Source organism: Lissotriton vulgaris, chromosome 11 (genome assembly GCF_964263255.1).
Source record: "Lissotriton vulgaris chromosome 11, aLisVul1.2, whole genome shotgun sequence".
NCBI lineage: Eukaryota > Metazoa > Chordata > Amphibia > Caudata > Salamandridae > Lissotriton > Lissotriton vulgaris.
In genome coordinates this window covers 873,635,656-873,656,463 of record NC_141699.1, presented here as the reverse complement: position 1 = coordinate 873,656,463, position 20,808 = coordinate 873,635,656, and the positions used below count along the sequence as shown (strand labels likewise).

The 20,808-nt window shown below is 43.2% G+C and overlaps 1 protein-coding gene across 1 annotated transcript in view; it reads right to left on the bottom strand.

Moving 5' to 3' along the window:
- The window catches only part of CROCC2 (ciliary rootlet coiled-coil, rootletin family member 2), a 1,620,686-nt gene that overhangs the window by 930,324 nt on the left and 669,554 nt on the right, over positions 1 to 20,808 (bottom strand). The window contains exons 18-19 of the mRNA XM_086944022.1: positions 2,275 to 2,468; positions 1,469 to 1,596 (exon numbers count right to left, since the gene is read on the bottom strand). Of these exons, the coding sequence (XP_086800148.1) occupies positions 1,469 to 1,596; positions 2,275 to 2,468 (322 nt within the window). The remainder of the gene's footprint in view (positions 1 to 1,468; positions 1,597 to 2,274; positions 2,469 to 20,808) is intronic.

Here is a 20,808-nt window from a genome sequence, read left to right as displayed (position 1 = left end):
CACCCTCCCGGGGCTTCAGTGAGGATCTGAAGGATGAAAACTACCCCCCTAGCTCACCACACCCTTGCTGCTCAGAAGAGTCTGCGCTTGTTGGGAGGCACTGTGTGTACCGCAAGCAGCCCGACTTTGCTGAGCAGGATCAGCACTCTCAAATGCCCAGGGCATTCTCTGCAACGGTGAACGCGTCTGTGCTGCAGGAGTGGGTAAGACTTGAACTGGACCTGTTGGGTCCCAGAGGACTCGATGCTGATGGTGCTGCAGCACCATGGAAACGGTGAGTACTGCATAGCAATGAGCATCTCTTGAAAGCGGCCCCCAGTAAATGGGGAGAGTTTGAAATAAAATACTTATTTTTCTTATAGAAACAAGTATTTGACTGGACACTGATTTATGGATAGTACTGTGTGCACTTTGAGTTATGAGTAATATTCACCATCCTGCGTTTAAACTTCCACATCCTTAACCCCCCCGCCCCCGAGAGAGCCTTGACTGCTTGACCACAGCTACCACTGAGAGTCCAAGGCAGAAGAGGTACTTGGCCCAGTTGCTCAGGAGCCATAGTAGGTCGGGCCCCAAGACTTCAGGAGTAAAAGGCCTCAACCAACCACGATTTGGCCCAGTGGCCACCTGAAAGGGGTTCCAACAGCAGCAATACAAATTAGCTAAATTCTTGGTCCCTCTCTTGGGCCTAATTCTTATCATGCTTTTACCTTTTTTGAGCTGGTAACCCTACTTTATAAGCATTTATCATTATAATTAAGTTATACTTTCAAATGCAAAGTGAGGAAAACTTAGTGTTAATCCATTTTACAATTGCACACAGGGTAACCAATTTCCTATAATATCATGTGCTGGTGGTATGGTATTATGTACTGAGTAGACTGCTTCCTACGACATACAGTATGACATCACAATATGGATTATAGGTGAAGTGAGATCCTTGTTCTTTTGGTACACGAGATGCCATCTCATGCCTCGTACAGGTACACAGGCAGCAGTAAGATCCCTGCTTTGAGCGTTTTTAAAATCCTATGAAGTGGACAATGAAGATGGCAAGAGTCACAAATATAAAGGGTACTAGAATAGGGGAAAGTGCTGGAGTACACAGAGAGTATTAGAAAATGTACAGTTACCATATATGGAGGATCCATGAGAAAGGGTGAAGGCAGGGCACCACATTAGCCAAAGATACAGCTTTTAAGTACTTGAGTATAAATAGGAAAGAACAAAACATACACTGAATGCAGGGTGCTAGAAACGGAGAGAGAATATACAATATTGGAGAAGTAAGCAAAATATATTGAAAGAAGCACAGGCAGGGCTTCAGACAGGGTATGAAATGTAGCACAGTATAAGGACACTAGAGTAGAGCGGGAGACGCAATCAAAGTAGGACGCCAGAAAAGGCGGGAAACCCAAAGACTACAGATGGCGCTAGAGAAGGGGTTAGAGATCAATACAAAGGCTACCTTGAAGCGCTTCCTTGGCTGCAAGAATATTTCGGTGTTCTCTGTCCAGCTGTGCCTTACGTGCCTCTACTTGGGTAAGCAATTGCTGTGTTTCATATAGGCTGGTTTCAAGGACATCCTTTTCCGCTCTAAAATATGGGCAAAAAATTGGATGAGATAAGAATCAGGAGTAAAGGGTAATAAGCGAGTACTACCACTGCCAGCTCCAGATGAATGAATGAGAGCTTGAGAAGCAGAGACTTGAAGATGAAGAAGCGCTGTGAAGGGGGTCCAGCGATCAGAGACTGCATGAGATGAGGGAACAAGTGCACTAAATGGGCGAGTAGTAAATGATATAGTGAAAGTTACTAGAAGTCAATATGCAGAATGATGTGGAATATATTCAGATTGCTGCATGGAAGATGCGATAGAGGTGGGGGTGGATGAGAAGAGTTCAGGAAGCTGGGTAGTGATGGATGGCAGAACATTAATAGTTTTGGGGCAGTTGTGAAAGGTGGAGTGTAGAGGATACAGGGATACAGGCAGATGATGGAATGTTGAGAGTCTTTAAACAGTGCTGGATGGTGGAGTGCTGCGGGATCTAGGACAGCGATGGCTGAAGTGTGGAGAGTGCAAAGACACTCCTGGATGATGGATTGAATGTTCAGAGTAGTAGGGTAATGGTGGGTGATGGAACAAGCATGTGGGAAGCGATAGGTATACACGTATACTATTCTGAACACCACACACATTATTCATGCCTGGAGAGTCTGATGAATCATGGGTTGCCTTAGATTCTCTGTTGGCTTTGTTATCTGGAAGATTACCTTAGAGTGGCCAGCTCCTCCGACATGGCCTGATTTTCCCTATCCAGTGCAGTGAGTTGGACCCCCAATCCTGCGTTCTCCTTGGTGAGCTCTTCTTTCCTCTGCACAGCACGGAGCAGAGAGTCACTGTGCATGTCTATCTCTCGACGGCTTTGCAGGAGCTGCTCGCTGAGTGCCTGCTTCTGGATATTCATCTGCATACAGTGGGGAAAGCAGGAAATTGATTTATGATTGGGAAGCAAGAGAAACAGAAAGGCAACAAAATGAAGCCTGCATACAAAATGACTGGGTAAGAGTATCTCTGCGTTGGTAAGCTCCGCGAACAACAAATGAGACCATTAGCTCATTTAATGTGACTAAGATTACCAAGTCTTGGCCTGCCCGAGATTCGAAAGTTTGACCTGCTGATGACAGTAGATATCAACAGTAAGGGGGTTTAACTCAAGCTGAGGTAGTTTGCAAACATGTAAAAGAAATATAAAGGGAAACGAAGACTGCAGGTGACTGGGGACATGCTTGTAGTGTCTTTAGAGAACAGAAAACATGACACAACCCTGATGACTAAGGAAAACGTAGGGATTGAAGTTAAGGAAGGAATAGAGAAAGAAAGACATTGTAAGAGAGAGGATGGTATATTGGAAGGGTGGAAAGACTAACGGAGAAAGTCTAAGGAGAGAGGAAAAATACGAGAAAGAACAGAACGGTGAAAAAAGAAAAACAACTTTACACACTCTCCAGGTTCCACAGTACTCCTGGTCAGTGAATTTATTAATCAATCAAATTGCATTTTGTTTTATAGACATACACAAAGACCTTCACGATCATAAACACATTCCTTAGAATGTCACCAGGCAATACAAAAGGAAAACGTCACTTCCAAAAAATTAAATGCGCAAATACAAATTTTGCATAACACCTGAAAGAAAGCATTATAATTGTTTAAGCCGGGTAGCTAACGTTCTTGCTGTTTAATTGTCCGTGGAAACCCCCCAAAAAAACATGTTTCTGAAATACCGCCGAATTTCATTAACGAGCGGGTGTTACTGCACGTGCACCAGGTTAGTCCTTTATATACTTTGCAGACCCAAGTTGTATGGGGCAAGCTTCCTTCAGCCTAGCGTGCCTAAGGATTCGGATCAGAAGTTATTTTACACTCAAAACCCTTTTTTTGATACAATGTCATAGGTAGAAAAATCCTTCTAACATTTGCCACTGTACCCTTCACAAAAACAGGAATTGCCATTTTTATTCTCCCCAACCTTTAAACTTTACCAAGAACTATAAGAAGCCGGGTGTATTGTCGTTTACAACTACATCCGGTCTATTGACTTTCCCTATTTTTTACTTTAAAAATTATTTAACGTATGTATAATTTATAAGCAAATCAAAAAGTAATAAAAAAGATCCGATTTGTTTACCCATATAAACATATCATTATTTTATTGCAGATACAGATATAGATGGTAGCCTATCTGGCAAAATAGAGATTGGAAATGGGCTGCGGCAAGGATGTGTATTGGCTCCCCTGCTGTTTTCCTTGTTTTTAGCAGATTTGCCATTGACCTTGGGGAATGGCATTGGGGCAAGCCCGAAACAAAACTAAGCATATTGCATGCTTACTTTATGCTGACGATCTGGTGATTATGGACCAGACCGAAGTTGGCCTGCAAAGGAAACTGAATATTTTTAAAGAATATTGTTCCAGGAAAAAACTTGTGATTAATATGGACAAGACCAAAACCTTGAGCTTTGGCCGGCGGAAAACTGGGTTCTCATGGTGGATAGGGACAGAGTAAGTGGAATCGGTTACGGAATACAGATACTTGGGGCCATGGTTTGAGAAAAGTATGAAATGGAATACTCACCCAGAGGTGTGAAAACTAAGAACCTCTGCATCGATTAGCGGCCTGAAACTGTTCAGTAAAGCCTATGGTGCAATGTCAGAAAGAGGTTTCGAGGGTAAGAATTGGGGTGAACCCTTGTTATATAAACAAATTGGTAAAGTGTGCAATGATTGATAAGACGGGAAGATGCACCTGTACTGTGGGCACCCAATGTGATCTGCTACATATTTTAATAGATTGGCAGAAGTTCATGGATCTACACATTAAGCTCTTAAAACCAATATTTAAGAAATATGAGATTAAAACAAGGGCCCAGGCTGTGACCTTGATGACTGAAATGACCCATTTAGATATTGTTGTTGCTATTGGGAAATTTATTCAAAGAGTGAAGGCATTTTTTAATACTTTTTAATGAGTTTTAGCAACAGTATACCCGCATTCTAGGAAACAGTGGGTTTTTATATTGAATATGTTTTTAAGATGTATTTTAGCGTGTTTATTGAAATGTTCTTTTAGATGTATTTTTACTAAGATATGTATTGTTTGTGGACCAATGGTCCGAATAAACGTGAAGTAAAATTGAATTGATAAGATTGGGAGAAGCTGTACGTTGCTAGAAGATCTGAATTCATATTGGTTAAGAACAAAATCTTGCACAGATTCCTTTATGCAGGAACACAATTTTAAAAGTTTGCAATTGCGTGAGATGGTAAATGATTTATGGGGTGCCCCCACATGGGCAGCTTTTCAAAATCCTCTAGGCATATAAAAAAATACAAAGGTTTTGGCAATGGGTCAGACAGTTAGAAACAGGTCGCTAGCTTAAAATCCCCCTGGGAGAGAATCGACCCCAGCCATGAACTGCGAATATCTGTTTTTCTGGATTTAGATTTTGGCCCCAGTTTCATCCTAATCTAGAGTGTGTGTGAAGGTCTATAAATGTCCCTTGATATGAGCTAAGTACTGGACCTGTCCCGCAGGGGCACTTCACTGTCACAGGTTCACAAGTGTAGTGAAGGGTGAGCATACTGTGTTTCTGCAGTGATCTTAGTGAGACAAGACCTTTTAGTCTGTGTTACAAGAGTGGTGGCATACTGTTGCCCACTTATGGAAAGTTCAGCTGGTACAGGGGAACCCAGATCCCTGTGCAGATATACAGAATGCAAGCATATCCATATGTATGTGAATGGTTTGCATGTTACCACACATTATACATTTCTGAGTGAACCAGTGTGAGGGAGGCCTTAGCGTTCCACTTTGGAAGCCCCTATTCTGCTCATGTGCACAGGGTGGAGGTGAAGTTACTGTCCAAGACAGAGGAAGTGCATTGCTGTCATTCCTGAGACTGAAGGGAGGGGACATAGACACTGAAGTCAAGTAAAGAGGTGTCAAGCTCCCCTCATAAATGTAATGAGGTCCTTTCACTGCAGAGAGCCATTGATTAGACTCTCCAAATACTTCTATTTGGTGGATGGGACTACAGTTCCTGTTGTCACAGTGTGAAGCGTTCTTTAGATAGAGGTCAGCTTTTTATCTCTTCCTGATCAAGGTCATGGGTGGCTGTGATAGCCAGATGCAGAATAATCACACATCTATTTGCCTCTATAGTGGTGCTCCAGTTTGGAAACAAACCTGCTGTGAGGAGCATCGTTCTAGACAAAGGCGGAGTCTGTGAAACAGACTGAAAAGTACACTTGAAAAAAAAAACGGCCCTAAGCCTGTTATGGAAGTGCAGACAGAAAATACACATCCGTTGTCAGTTGTACCTGTGCAAGCGCTGGAGCTATTGATCCTCTTGTTCCAATTCCAAATTCTCTTCAACCAAGGAAGGGGGTGCTCCACAGAATACCCACAGGACTACTGTGCAACCAAGACTGGTGTCTCCCTGATAACCAAGTCCCCACAGGTGAGGGGACATGAGATGGAGCTTAATCTGGCAGAAGAACTGCTCTTTGTTCTGTAACTCCTGGAGGAACCTGCATACAGAGGGAAGTAGTGAGCCAAACATGCAGGAGGAGTCTATTGGTATGTGAAAGATTGGTAATCCCAGAGCTGAGGGTTGGACCTGGCCCTCTTTGCAGGTCAGTACCCGCATTGTTCACCTTCACCTCTATTGTTTTTGTAGACACTTTTTGATGGCTTTTAGGACTATGCACACTTTACCACTGCTAACCAGTGCTAGAGGGCTTGTCGTCTCTCCTTTAAATGTGGTATATTGGTCTTACACCCAATTGGCACATTTAATTTACTTGTAATTACCTAGTAAAGTGACACAACTTGTACCCAGGGCATGTAAATTAAATGCTACTAGTGGGCCTACAGCACTCGTTGTGCCACTACACTTAAACAGCCTTTTTAAACTGCATTAAAGTAGCCTGTTTTAATACATATAAGACACCCCTGGGGTAGCCCTAAATAACGCTGACCTGTCCATAGAGCATGGGTGCGTAGTAGCTAAAAAGTTGGACTTGCACTTTTAAGTTTTACTTGTCCAGGAAGTGGCAACCATAAAAATGTGTTTTTCACTACTGGCGGCCTACTTGTGTGAAAAACATGGCCTACTTGTGTGAAAAACACATTTTTATGTTTGTCACTTCCTGGCTTAGGCCATTTGGAGATCTGGCGCAGGAGTAGGGACTGTCACCAGGGCATTTCCTCATGCATGCTTCCTGGATTAGTCATCTACAAAGCAAATGGGGAGATATAATGCAAGAACTACAGACAAATCCGATGCTTCAATATATACACGTCATGGGAAATGGCGGGTACCTCACTCACTTGTTTGAATATGCGCTCCGTTAACACGCAGCGACAGATCAGACCCCACTGCGTACAAAATGGGAATCAGAATTTGGCCTAAACTCTCCATCCAGGTAGAGGTCTCCCAGTGTGTGTATGCCCGCATTATGCCAATGCACTAGACCAGTCATTGCGGTGAGTCTAGTTCCCTTGGGTGTACCAAGCAGCATAATTGCGGGAGCGTAAGACTTTATATGTTTAGTAAGGAACAGAGCTCTTTTAAAATATCGGAATGCTAATCACAGCAATTGGGGTAATAGACCAAACCTCCCCCCACAGGGGGGAAATGTGTAGAGGATGGCGTGCTCTGTAAACGGTTGTTCGGATCCTGCTCTGTCTATTAAATATCGACCTTCCACCCATCGTGCCACCCACTGCAGCTGGGACGCTAGATAATAGTGCTCCAGGTTGGGAGCACTATTATCCCAACGGTAAGTATAGTTTTGAAAGCGCTACTCCACAACGAGATGAATTCCATATCAGGCTACGTATCATACGTTAGATGGGGGAAAAAAAGGAGTGTGGTAAGCATAGCAGCAAGTTTGTAAGTTAATCATGGCGTCAGGGGAGGACCACCATCTTGATTACATCCACGACTTAAAATCCCTCTTTACCATTACAGAGGGTTTTAAATTGCAATTCCTCAGACACCAAACATGATGTATCTACTTGTTCCCAGGAAAAAGATATCACTTATTAAACGTAATAAGGTAGCCTATTGTTATCCTATGGGTGAGGTATTTATGTAATCCCAGGGTGTCTTCCCTTCGTAGAGATACCTCTTCAGCCCTTGTCCAATTGAGGATTAACCGGGACCAAGCTAATATTAACGGTGGTTCAAATTGGCAGCGAATTTGGCAGCGCATGCACAGACACAGAATGGAACACCGTGTTGTAAAGTCCCCTGAAACGCCAGGTTTAAATTAATTCAATAATACATAGAGCATATCTCACTCCAGAGAAAATTAATTGTTATTTCACAAGAGACCGTGCACAATGTCCTAGGTGTCTCTACCATGATGTCGACATCATACACATGGTATGGGCATGTCCTAAATTAAAGCAATATTGGGAAGAGGTAATATCACACTTATGGGACTGCACAAGTAGGCAGCTGTCTAACACCTGGGAGAAATGTTTCCTGAGATTATTCCCAAAAGACAAACAACAGAGAACCACAACTCGGTTTGTAGGTCTGGATCTAATTGTGGCAAAAGACATAACTAGACACTGGAAATCCAGTGAACCAGCGTTGATATTAGCTTGGTCCCAGTTAATCCTCAATTGGACAAGGGCTGAAGAGGTATCTCTACGAAGGGAAGACACCCTGGGATTACATAAATACCCCATAGCAGATAGCTGGAACTCGATTCTAGTATAGCTTCAGGTAAATTTAGACCCAGTGCACAAGTCCACAGCACTTGGAATTGACAGAAGGCGAAGTGGGGAGATTGGATATCCATTCTTTTGGGATGGAGGGGTGAAATGGTGCATGAGATCTCATACAAACAGCAGAATGTCATATCAGAAGAAATATTGGTCAGGTGAAAATGCAGTTACATGTCATTTTTGGGCCTGAAGTTGGTATATAAGTTAGTTAATAAATTCATTGATCTCTTGCATGTTATCAGATATCAGCAAGGTACAAGTTACCAGTATGGAATGTATAGAGTATAATACAGGATTTATAGGCACTGAAATATGTTCAAATTTGAAGTATAAGCATATCTGCAACAAAGGGATACTTGTATGCCCTATACAATGATTGTTAGAAATCAGATTTTTAGCAGGCTAAGGCATGTGTCAAAGCCAGGCAGAAACCACCACTCTAGTCAGGATAAGGGCGTTACACTCTAAAAATAACCCCTGCTCACCCCCTTGGTAGCTGGGCACGAGCAGTCAGGCTTATCTTAGAGGCAGTGTGTAAAGCATTTGCACATAACCAACAGTAATACAGTGTAAGCACTACAAAAGGAAACCACACCAGTTTAGAAAAATATCCAATATTTTTATATAATAAAGACAAGACCAAAAACGATAAAAATCCACAATACAGTATTTAAAATTCCAAGTTTATCAAAATAGGATTTAAAACAGTTCCTTGATGTCGATAGCTCTATCCGGGGCTAACATGGAGTAGGAGTAAACAAATCCAAACAGTTCTGGCTGACCGCGGCGTCACGGGCCATCTACGGTGTGAGGAAGACCCGCAAACAGTACCTTTTAGAAATGCAGGGCGTCGGCGAACTTTCGTTGAGCTTCCGAAACCACGGCGTCTGCACGTGTCAGTTCCGGAGATCGGTGCAGGAGTCATCTGGGCCCTCAAAGTCACATGTGTTACAGGTTGATCTCCTCTCTGTTGGAGTCAGGAGAGCTGGCATCGGCAGGTGTCGGGTGCTGCGGTGCAAGTGCAGAGGTGCGGCGCCCTCAGGTCGCGGTGCGAGCAGCGACTCGGTGGGGGCGTCAGATGGCGTCGTCGGTGAGGCCAGGGTCGCGGTGCGAGATGAAGGCGGTGCTCATCACGGTGCTGACAGATCACGGTGCAAGGAGCGGCGGCGGTGTTGCTGAAGAACTGTCGTCGCCTGACGAACTGGAGTAGATGTCGGTGGCGTTGGTGGGCCAAGGCTACGGTGCAGGATGAGGGTGATGCATCTTGTAACTTTACGAGCGGTGCCCTCGAACCATGGTGCAAGCAGCGGCATCGATTTCGGCATGGGGCGTCGTCGTCTGGGAGGCAAAGGCACCTTCGTGAAGCAAGGCGGTGCGGAGTGCGGTGCCCACAGGTCACGGTGCGAGCAGCGGCTCGGTGGCGTCATCAGCAGGCGTTGTCGGTGAGACCACGGTCGCAGTGCAGCGTTTTGTCAGTGCCCACTGTGGTGCCAAGGCGTCGTCGTGAAGCGAGGCGGTGCGGAGTGCAGTGTCCACAGGTCGAGGTGCGAGCAGCGGCTTGGTGGCGGCAACAGCAGGTGTCATAGGTGAGACCAGGGTCGCAGTGTGGCGTTGCGGCGGTGCCCTCTGCGGTGCCTTAAGGACACGGAGTCGGCAGCGGCATACTAGACGTCGTCGAGTCACCTTTCCTCTGTTGCAGGACAAAACACACAGTCCCCAGTGCTGCGGGCAGAAGAGCTTGAAGTCTATGCTGTTCCTGAGACTTTGTGAACAGGGGGCAAGCTCTACCTCAAGCCCTTGGAGAGACTCACAAATTAGGTTGCAGAACGTCCAGTCCAGGTCTTTCACTGCCCAAGACAGAGGCAGACACTGCAGGTCAGCCCAGCAAATCACTCAGCAAAAGCGGTGGTTCCTCCTTACAGCTACTCCGCCTCTTCTTCTTGGCAGTCTTTTTGAACCAGATGAGTTCTAAAGTTCAGGGGTCTGGGCCCCAGTATTTGTATTTAAAAATACTTTGATCCTCTAGGCAGAGGTTGTCTGGGCCCAGCCAGAACTAGTTCTGCCTTCTCTGGTGTGATTTCCCGTCAGGGGGTGGAGACGGCATTGTCAGAGGCAGACCACGCCCTTTGAGGGGCAAGGAAATCTCCTCCCTCTTCCCCCATCGCAGACCAAGTCTATTCAGCCCTTTCCTGACCTACCTAGACTATTGGGAGCCACCCTTGCTTCCCAAGCCTTCTGTCATCCAAAACCCAGACAGGCAATCCACATGTAAGAAAAGGGAAGGTTAGGGACTGGCAAATGTGTGCACTGGCCAAGTCGACATGACACTTACCAACTGTGCGTAGACTCTGCACTGGCAGGTCTGAGTTACCTTTTTAAGGCTACTCACGTGGGTGGCACAATCAGTGCTGCAGGCCCAATAGTAGCATTTGATTTACAGGCCCTGGCACACTCAGTACACTTTACTAGGGACTAAAAAGTAAATCATATATCCAATCAAGGAAACACCAATCCATAACACAATTTACATAGTGAGCATATGCACTTTAGCACTGATTAGCAGTGGTAAAGTGCCAAGAGTCCTAAAACCAGCACAAACAGGTCAGGGAAAAATAGGAGGAAGAAGCAAAATGTTTGGAGATAACCCTCCAAAAAGGGCCATTTCCAACAATGATATAATGAACAATTGTGTTGGGCACTTTTAGAAAGTCTGCATGTTCTTATCCTAACCACTTGGTGTCGGCAGCCTGTTCCTCTGACACATGACTAGGTGTATTTCGCAGTTGGCCTTTGTGTATTCTTCCCAGAGGGTATCCCAAAGGGGGACTAGATGCTGGCAGGATGGGCCATCTCTGGCAAGATAAGGGTATGCAGCTGTCACCTACCACACTTTCACTTAAATGTGTTGGCTCAGATATCACACAGGAATTCAGGCTAGCATTTTGTGCTTCCAGATAGAGAGAGACCAGGGCTGGGATGCAGGAAATTCCATGCACCTCTGTAGGGGGTGAAACTCCAGAAGCTTCACCCACTTCAAAGTAGGCACCAGGTACATAAACCGATCACCCTCAGAAACACTCTTCAATACACTCTTGGACATGAGGATACTAAAGAAGAAGGACACCCAGCGGCTTCGTTGAGTGAGGCCTGCCTTGCTTGTTGTGAAGGAAGACTAGACCTGCTCCCTTCGTCCTCGGCTGAATGACTTCAACGGTCAACTGAATAACCTCCTGGTCTGTGCTACAGAGACATAAAATTCAGAGGCCTTCCTGCATCTGCCCAGTTGACCTGTTTCATAGACATGCAACTGGAACTGCATGAGCTCCGCTGGCCTCTGTAACAATGAGTCTCTGATCCCCAAGAGGTACCTCCTCAGGTTCTGGACCCTTGGCCTGCATAAGAATACACTACTCAGCAGGAAAAGGAGAAATCCCGAAGTTTTGGACTCTTCGCAACCACAAACAGGCCTGTTCACGCCAAGATCTTGCTGCTTCTGCTGACCATGAACGCAAAGCTTCTGTGAACCTGACTCTTTGCACTACAGCGTCTGCCAGTGATGAATGGCAATGAGAGATATGCACTTCTTGCTACAGCATCAACAGCCTGTGGTGACTACCAACGCAAATCTCCAGCAAAGACCAACCACAATGCTCAACAGTATCTTCTTGCTACAAGGACAACTGTCCATGATGCTCAGCAGCTCTTTGCGCTACAGCAATGACCATCCACGATCCTATCACTGCTCCTTGCAGTCTCCTCCACCACAAACTAAATTCTTTGCATTGGACTTTTGAAGGCAACTTCTTCCGTGGGACTAACATAGTCCCTGTATCCATCCCACGCTCTATTGTGGTTCGGCCTGAACTCGTGACTTTCACCTGGTTTCGCATGACCAGATAACCACGATTGGCGCTCTGTGCTTTTAAGTGCCATACCTACTTGAAATCTTTGAAATTGCCTATCTCTGAGTATACTGATTGGATATTTGTCCTATTGGTGTCAAATAATGTATTACACTTTACTCTATGTTTCAAAATTGGTGTGAGTTTTTTCTTGCGTTGCCTTTTTACTTTATTACTGTTTAAGTGCTGCATAAATACTTTACACATTGCCTCTAAGTTAAGACTGCTTTTGCAGCAAGCTACCAGAGGGTTAAGCACTGGTTAATTTAGTGACTTTTTGTGGTTCACCCTGACAAGGATTGTAGATGTCTGAGTTGGGTTTCATCCCCCTCAAACAACAACCCAATTTCTTCCAGGGTCTATCTGACAAATACTGCTGGAAGTGCAACTGGCATGCTTTACACTAGAGCCGGTGATCATCAACGTAGCAAAGGATTCGCTGAATTGTCAAAGTGTGCCCAAGCGAATTGCCTTGTCAACGGTGCAGTCACAGCTGGTACACTTGCTTCATTGTGTGCCAGAGCGATTTGCACCTCTGAAAAAAATACTGCCAAGTCACAGCTCTCTCCAAGCATGCTACTAGAGATTTTGCTGTCACAGCAGTGGGCCTTGCTCTACAGTGTGCATGAGCAGTCTGCACCTCTGAAGAAGAGACCTGAGTAAGCACACATCCCAAGAGGGTGCCCAAACAGGTCTGTATAATGGCTGGCCCAATGGCACTTGAAATATGCGTGTCCATGCAGATTACACCACAAGAAAGAAACTGTTGCCTTAAGGCATGTAACGCAGTGCCTCCCGCGTCCGAGAATTCCAACATGGCGCCCGCGATCGGACGCCAGGAAAGGGAGGTCGGCAGTCTAGCCCCGGAACACACAGGACTGCCGGCTCGGGAAGAGGAGGGGCGAGAGGAGGGATAAAAGGACGCCATGGAGGCGATCGGCTGCCTACACCGGTTGGAGAAGGTGAACCCCGAGGAGCTGGAGCTGCAGAAAGAGAGAGAGAGAGAGAGAGACACCGGGAGAAGGAGTCCAGGAGGAAGAGCACCCAGAGGAGCTGGAGCTGCGTGGAAAGAGAGCAACACCAGGGAAGGAGTCCAGGAGGAGGAGGACACGCCGACTGAAGAACCGCTTAGAGTCAAGGTCCCAGAGTCAAGCCGGTCTGAGGAGAAGGAGGACGGCGAGTAGCGTGGCCACAGGCAAGCACCTTTCTATTCGTATTTTTCCACGGGATGGTGGAGGTTGGGGCGGTGAAGGACACCTAAATGTGCATGTGCACCCAGCCACTTATTCCCTTCACATGTTTTCCCTACACAACACAGCCCTTTATAACACAACCAGCCTCAGGTGACGGCACACTAACTACCTCTGCCCATACATATTTGAACAGTGTCTGTCTTTTCCTCCGAGGACCCTGCCTATTAACCCCTCTCCCTACATTCAGTGGGATTGGAAGAACAACACACGAGGACTTCTCCTAGCAAGACCGAGGAAGGGAGAGACTGACCCAGGAATCTAGAGACTAAGGACAAGGAGTCCTCCAATATATTTGAATATTTGATTTTCATGGAACTTTTGTTTCACTTCCAAATATTTTTTGTATTTGATCATTAAAAGAACCCTTTATAACCATCCCGGACTTGCTCTTCTATATGACCACGCGACCACAACGCAGTTGCCAGTGCCGGCCTGAGTGACTGTGCACCTACCAATGCACTGACTGCCAATGCGCTAGATCAGAACTCAACCACCAATGTTGCAGCGCCTTGTAGCAACCCACCAGCAGCACCGCATTAACCAGGGAGTTTCAAGCTGCTGACTCAATCTCCTCAAGCAATCCAGGGCCTTACTGTTAACGTATGGGAAGGCAGTGCTGCTCTCCCGCGTACGGAACAGAACCAAACAGCATGGTGCAGCTAACTTGGAAAGCAGCTACACAAATGATGGGATGAAAAGGGATTCTCACCATGGAAACCTCATTATGGTACTGCCATTGCCTTTGGGAAGTAGGGACACCTTCAGACTTCTTAAAGTGGGAAAATCTGCGATGTCTGGGGGGAAGGACAGAATTAAATCATCGGAACAACTTAAAACAAATTATGCCTACATAACTCACAATATTGTCAGTGCATTTAACTAAGACATGCACTAGAAAAATAAAAGGCACAGTTGACCTACAAGAATGATCTTTAGAAAACAGAGTCATGAGAGAGAACATGGGTAAAAAGCTATTTCACGGGTTTAGAAGACTAATAAATATAGGACCAGATGAATTAAAAAGAGTAAACGTTAAGTAGGAAAAAGATATTGGAGAACGAGGAGTGGGAAGAAGCCAGGTGGGCACCCCACAAGGTAGTGGCTGAGGCAGGGTTCAGATAAATCCAGCTCAAACTTCTTCGTCATGTATACTACACAATGGTATGGCTTAAGGAAATGAGCTTTGCAAAGCTGGAACTCTGTTTAGGAACTGTGGGAAAAAGAAACATCCATTCATTTGTGATGGGCAGGCCAAATCTTAGGGAAGAACTGCCAGATAATTAAATAAAATCAACGACCTCCACACTGAGTGAACTATAAACATTATGCTACTGGGGATAGGGTGAGGAGGCAATCCCCTCTAAATCTAACATGCAACACAGGTCTATCAGTGGCTAGACAAAACATCTCATGACTATGGGATGGGCTAAAGCCAACCAACATATACATTTTATGTGTATAGTGCTTACAACCTCTTATGTGACATTGAAGCACTTTTCTGGCAAGTAGCATGCTACTCCGGAACCAAAGTTTAGTAGTTAGTACAATATGTTTTGTTTGTTGCTTTTGTTGCTGTTTTTTTGTGAATTAGTTGTTTTAGGTTGGTGCTTTTGTTTTTATGCGTTTAGTAGAGTTTTGAGAAGGGATAAAATGACATGAATGGATTTGAAAAGGGGGAGTTTGGAGTAAGCATAAAATGATAGCGATGGAATTGAAAAGGGGAAGTTGTACGTTTTTTGTGAATAGTGGTAGTGTATGCTTGTTAGTTGGGTGGCATGGCTAAAAAGGAGTGGTGAAAGTTTGAGAGGGCTGTTTTGGAGTTCACAGAAGTCATAAAGGTTTGGAATGAGACAGAGGGAGGAGGGATAGGAAGGACAGATGTTTTTTAAATGTTTAATATCATAATGTAAAGTATATATGTGAACAAGTTCTAAGTTAGAACGAAACGCGTTGGTGTGTTTGTTTGCCAAACCTGATGGAATAACACAGCTTTGAACTTTAACAAACCGTGTTGCTGTGGTGCAACCCATTTCTTCTTCGAAAAGAAGTGTTGTGGATATTCGAGGCGGGTGGCTCGCCCGCGGGGTTACGCACGGCTGGAAAGCAGCGCCAGGACCGCGAATTGAGCAAAGGGTGTTTTGATATATATATATATATATATATATATATATGTGATCAAGTGCTCACAGGGCCCGAAACGCGTCATGGCGGCAATTGTGTTGCATATCGAATAAAAAGTTTGCAAATTATCTTCAAGGGTCCGTGTTCGTTTTTCCAGAGGATTGGAGTAGAAGAAAACGGAGTCTTGGAATATATATATATATATATATATATATATATACAATGCTTTATTGTCAAAATTGATGAATCAATGAATGTGCGTTAAAAGCGCACTCAGTAATCAAAATTTGCTCAATGAAACGGTATGTGTGCAATGTCAGATTGATGTCTGCTACCATCCATGGAATATCTGAAAGCGGCCTAGCCCCTGAAAGCAGCTAGGACTCTGACATGCTACAACTTTAGAGAGGTATTCCGATATTTATTTTCATCAGTAATAAACAATTCCTTTTTAACAAATTCAGTTTTTTGTTACATACAAATCAGAAACATTATTGTCTCAGGAATGAGGGTCAATAGTACAAAGAAATTATACAATACACTTCAATACATAACCCAATGCATTTCGGAACTGTGTGTTCCTTCGTCGGGGGTTCTGTTGAAACACAAAAGTAAAAGGAAACATATTATATTTGATGCCTGCCCATTGCCATGATGTTATTATATGTAAAGGTCAACATATGGGTGTATTCAATTGCTCTAACAGCAAAATGAGTTTTTTTTTTACGTATTCTTACCGAATTGTAAGGTATTGAGAGTGCTTAAATATGCGAAATGCCACTGTTCATGACTGGGATCTGCATGTGAAGACACAAAAAATGTTGTTTGTGTGGACTAAATCAAGGCATGTGGTTTATTTTAGCGGTCAGTGTATTACCAAGGAATTTGATCTTACCTATGTCCACAGGTGATTAATTGATTGCAATGGCAACCTGGAAATAAAAGTAAAACCTATTCAGGTTCATGAAGCCCAATTTTAAGACTGCGTAAAAAACGAAACAGGGCTGATTGCAATGTGAAACTGACCTACGTATGACGTAAGTAGACGAAGGAGTCAGGTAATTGGAACTCAGTCCAAACGATAACTAAAGTAAAAGGAAAGAATTGCTAAATGATTAATAGACTACCCCTGGGTTTATGATCATCGAAACAAAGAGGACCTTAAACGTATGAACTTACCCGCGGGAGCGGGAAATTATGCACAATGATTTTGGGAGTCTTTCGAGTTGAGGAACTGCGGATGAAACGAAAAAGCAAAAAAACATACACAATGCTACATACTGTGCATTGTTTATGGAACATGAAAGACGAGTATACAGGTTCCTTGTTTTTCTTACCCGCGCTTTTTCTACTCTCCACCGGACAATCTCGTCTTCGCCATGACGTTGCTTTGGAGATGAGTCTGTTTTCAGTGTCAGTATATGCTAGATTCACCGACCTCGAGAGAGGACTAGCGAAAGATCATTTAAAAAAATCGAGAAGGTGACTCGAAAAAATAATGCGAATACCGGCGCCATACTTTAATATGTGTGTCGATAAATCGATATAAACGGGGGTTGTGCTAAAACCGAATTTAAGATGAAAATGATGTTAGAAATAACGCCTAAATAGGTAACTCGTGTTTTACTTATGCTTTAATTGCGACTCAGATGACAAGGGAGTCTTTTTATTTGGGGATTGTAGGAATTTTCATAAGCACTAAGTTGTGTTTCACGTTCAGGTTTTTGACATAGCACGTACTTTTCAAAATAAACCATTATTTCCATCAGTAAGAGTACTACCTCATTCTTTACAACTATGACTGCTTTTTTCGCAATTAGAGAACATAAAATCATATTTATAATTGCCCTTATGTACCATGGTGTAAAGTTGCATTTATGTGTTGAGTATGTATGTCATGAGCCTAACTTAGAGAAAGCATGCCATCTCTAATTTGTTGAGAGCGAATGGGGCTAAAGTTTGCAATTTTTTTATCCAAAAGACTTCTCTTTGTAATAGAGTCTTGGAATTGTCTTGGCCTGGTTTTCGTGGCACTATTTCAATTATCTGGAATTTAATCTGTGCTATCGTGTGACGTTGATCCATCCAATGGAGAGCTAACGGTGATGTTCTGTTTTTTGTTTCTTATCCTGCTCTTATGTTCTGATAGCCTGATTTTTAGTTTTCGCTCAGTTTTCCCCACGTATAGGAGTCCACATGGACACTTAATCATGTAGATTAAATGTTCTGAATCGCATGTAGATGTGTGTCTTAACAAAATGTTCTCCCCTGTTCTGGGGTGTGAAAGAACATTTCCACTAATGACATTGTTACAATTCTTGCAGTTCCAACACTTTCCTGTGCCTGTGTGGATATTTTGGTTCCCATCATCTTGTGTTTGGGGTTGTTTTGTCAAAAGTTCCTTTAAGTTTTGTGCTCGTTTGTAAGCAAAAATGGGTTTTTCTTTAAACAAAAGTCCAAAGTCTTCTTCTGTCTCCAATAGTTCCCAGCGTTTTAAAATTATTCTCTTTATATCTCTTGAGGCTGAGGAGTATTTGGACACGAAAACCATACGCTTTTTTGACTCTTTTGTCTTTTTCTGTAATAGAGCTTGTCTTGGCATTTCATTTACTCTTTGGATTTGTGCTTCAAGACGTTCTGGTAGGTATCATCTTTGTAGGAATCTTTGTTTTTGCTCTGCGAGTTCTGTATTACAAGCAATTGGATCTGAAGAAATTCTTTTGATTCGCATGAATTGTGATACAGGCAAATTATTGATTAAAGAGATAGGATGAAAACTCTTGAATAGTAAAGTTGTGTTTTTATCTGTTGGTTTTCTGAATACAGATGTAGAGATTATGTTGTTATTCAGTGAAACCATTACATCAAAAAAGGGTAATTCTTGTGTGTCCATGTGATGAGTAAACTGTATTCTGGGATCCACTTGATTCAAAGTTTTGATATGATCAATAAGTGACGTGTCAGTTTTATTCCAGATTAGAAATACATCATCAATGTATCTTTTGTAGTATATTACGCCTTCCTGGCATGTTTGGTCTGTCATAATGTAGTCATTCTCAAATTTAGCCATAAAGATATTGGCATATACACATGCTCCTGGAAATCCCATGGCCGTACCATTTAGTTGAAGAAAGTAATCATTCTCCCACGTGAAATAACTGTTCTCCAAACAAAATTCAAGTAATTGTAAGATCAAATATTTCAGTGTTGTTGGTTTCTCTGCTTGTAGCAAAGCCCACTTGATTGCTTCCAGTCCTAGTCCATGAGGAATTGACGTGTATAAAGCAACCACATCAATGGTGCATAAGATCAAATTGTCTGTGGGTTCGAGATTGATGGTCATAAGGTTTTTCAGAAAGTCAGATGTATCCTCAATATAACTTGGCCATTGTTGGATGAAGGGCTGTAGGTGAAAGTCAATGAATCTTCTGATGTTTTCAAAAATAGACTGGCATCCTGACACTATCGGTCTGAACGGAGGGTTGTTTAAGTTTTTATGAACTTTCGGGAGAAAGTGTAGTTTTGGTCGTCTCAGGAAAGTTTGCCACAGATACCGTTTAGTGGAGATGTTAATCCATTCCGACTTCTCTGCCTGGTCCAAAATTACACTCAATGTGGTAGCTATGTCAGTTGTGGGGTCTTTGTCTAACTTCATATAAGTTTTGTTGTCCATCACGTGTTCTGTTCCTTTGGCAAAATAAAAATCAGAATCCATTACCACTACTCCTCCTCCTTTGTCCGCTTTCTGAATGGTAATTGCAATATTCTTGGCCAAAGTTTGTAGAGCACTATATTCTGCTCGAGAGAGAGATTTTTCAAATTCCGTTTGTATTTTATCACGCTGAGATCTGCCTTCACTAGAGTTTCGAAAGTGTCCAAGCTTTTGTGTGATATGGGCGCAATAAATGTGCTTTTAGGTTTGAATTGTGCCAAGGAGTTGTCTTCAGACTCAATCGGGTTTATTGATGTGTAATAATTTTTAAGACAAAGAATTCTCATGAACTTCTAGAATGAAATTTCAGTTTCCAGTTGTGTCGTATGCTAAGTGCTTATGAATGTGAGTCCTTTATTCAACACTTGAACTTGAAAATTAGTTAGTTACTGTTGAGAAATGTTAATTACGAGATTTTCCCTTGGCTGCGTAGACCTTTTTTTTTTTGGTTTCTTTTTCTTTTTCCTTTTCCTCTTCTTGTCTTTTTTCTGATGATGTGGATGCTGTGTGTTCCGGTGGTCTGCTTTGTGCACCCTCCTTGTCTAAAAAAGAAGCAGATGATGTCGCAGATGTCGCATCAGGCGTTGTCGTTGCATCAGCTGTTTTTTCAGTTGATTTTGCTTGACTAGCTGGTTTTCTTGAAATATTAGTGTCGCTGTCAGAAACAACACTTTCTTCTGAGGCGGCAGGTTGTGTCTTCTTTCTGCTGTATCTTCTTTGGGCATACACCTCAGCCCACGTATATGCTTCGTTTAACTTATAATCTATGGTATCCCTTTAGAATTTTCGAAGTTTAGTCTCCTGTAATTCCTTCCCATATTTGTCTAAACGTATGTTCAAATCTTCTAGAAATGTTTCCCACGGTTCTGCCTCCAAACTGTCTGAAAGGTCTTTCTTGACATTGTATATTTTTTCCACTAGTTCATTTATTGTTTTGGACAATTCTTCAACTAGCAGTAAGATTAGATCTAGTGAACACTTGTTTAGGATACTGTACCTCTTGTCCATGAATTGTTTGTTGTTGTTCAGTCTGAATAACATGGGACGTATTGCTAGCCTTAATCCACGTGAAATTCTCTTAACTCAGTGATATTGAATCAACGTTGAGGCATGCAAGCGTTGGTTAAGCTCACGTCTTGTTAAATACTCAAGTTGGCGTAATTGCTGGGTGATTGATCCGCTTTGGGCATCAAATGTTTTAGTTTCCTTAATCAGTTTGTATATTTCTGCGGCTTCGTCAGCCGTATAAGCTTTAGTAGTTGCGCGATTGTCTGTGAAATTTGCAATAGATTCGAATGACATGTTGTCCTGGCGTTGGTGCAGATTTCCACTTTGGCAGAAAGTGATGAATAAATGAATGTGTGTGAAAATCGCACTCAGTAATCAAAATTTGCTCAATGAAACTGTATGTGTGCAATGTCAGATTGATGTCTGCTACCATACATGGAATATCTGAAAGTGGCCTAGTCCCTGAAAGCAGCTAGGACGACATGCTACAACTATAGGGTATCTGA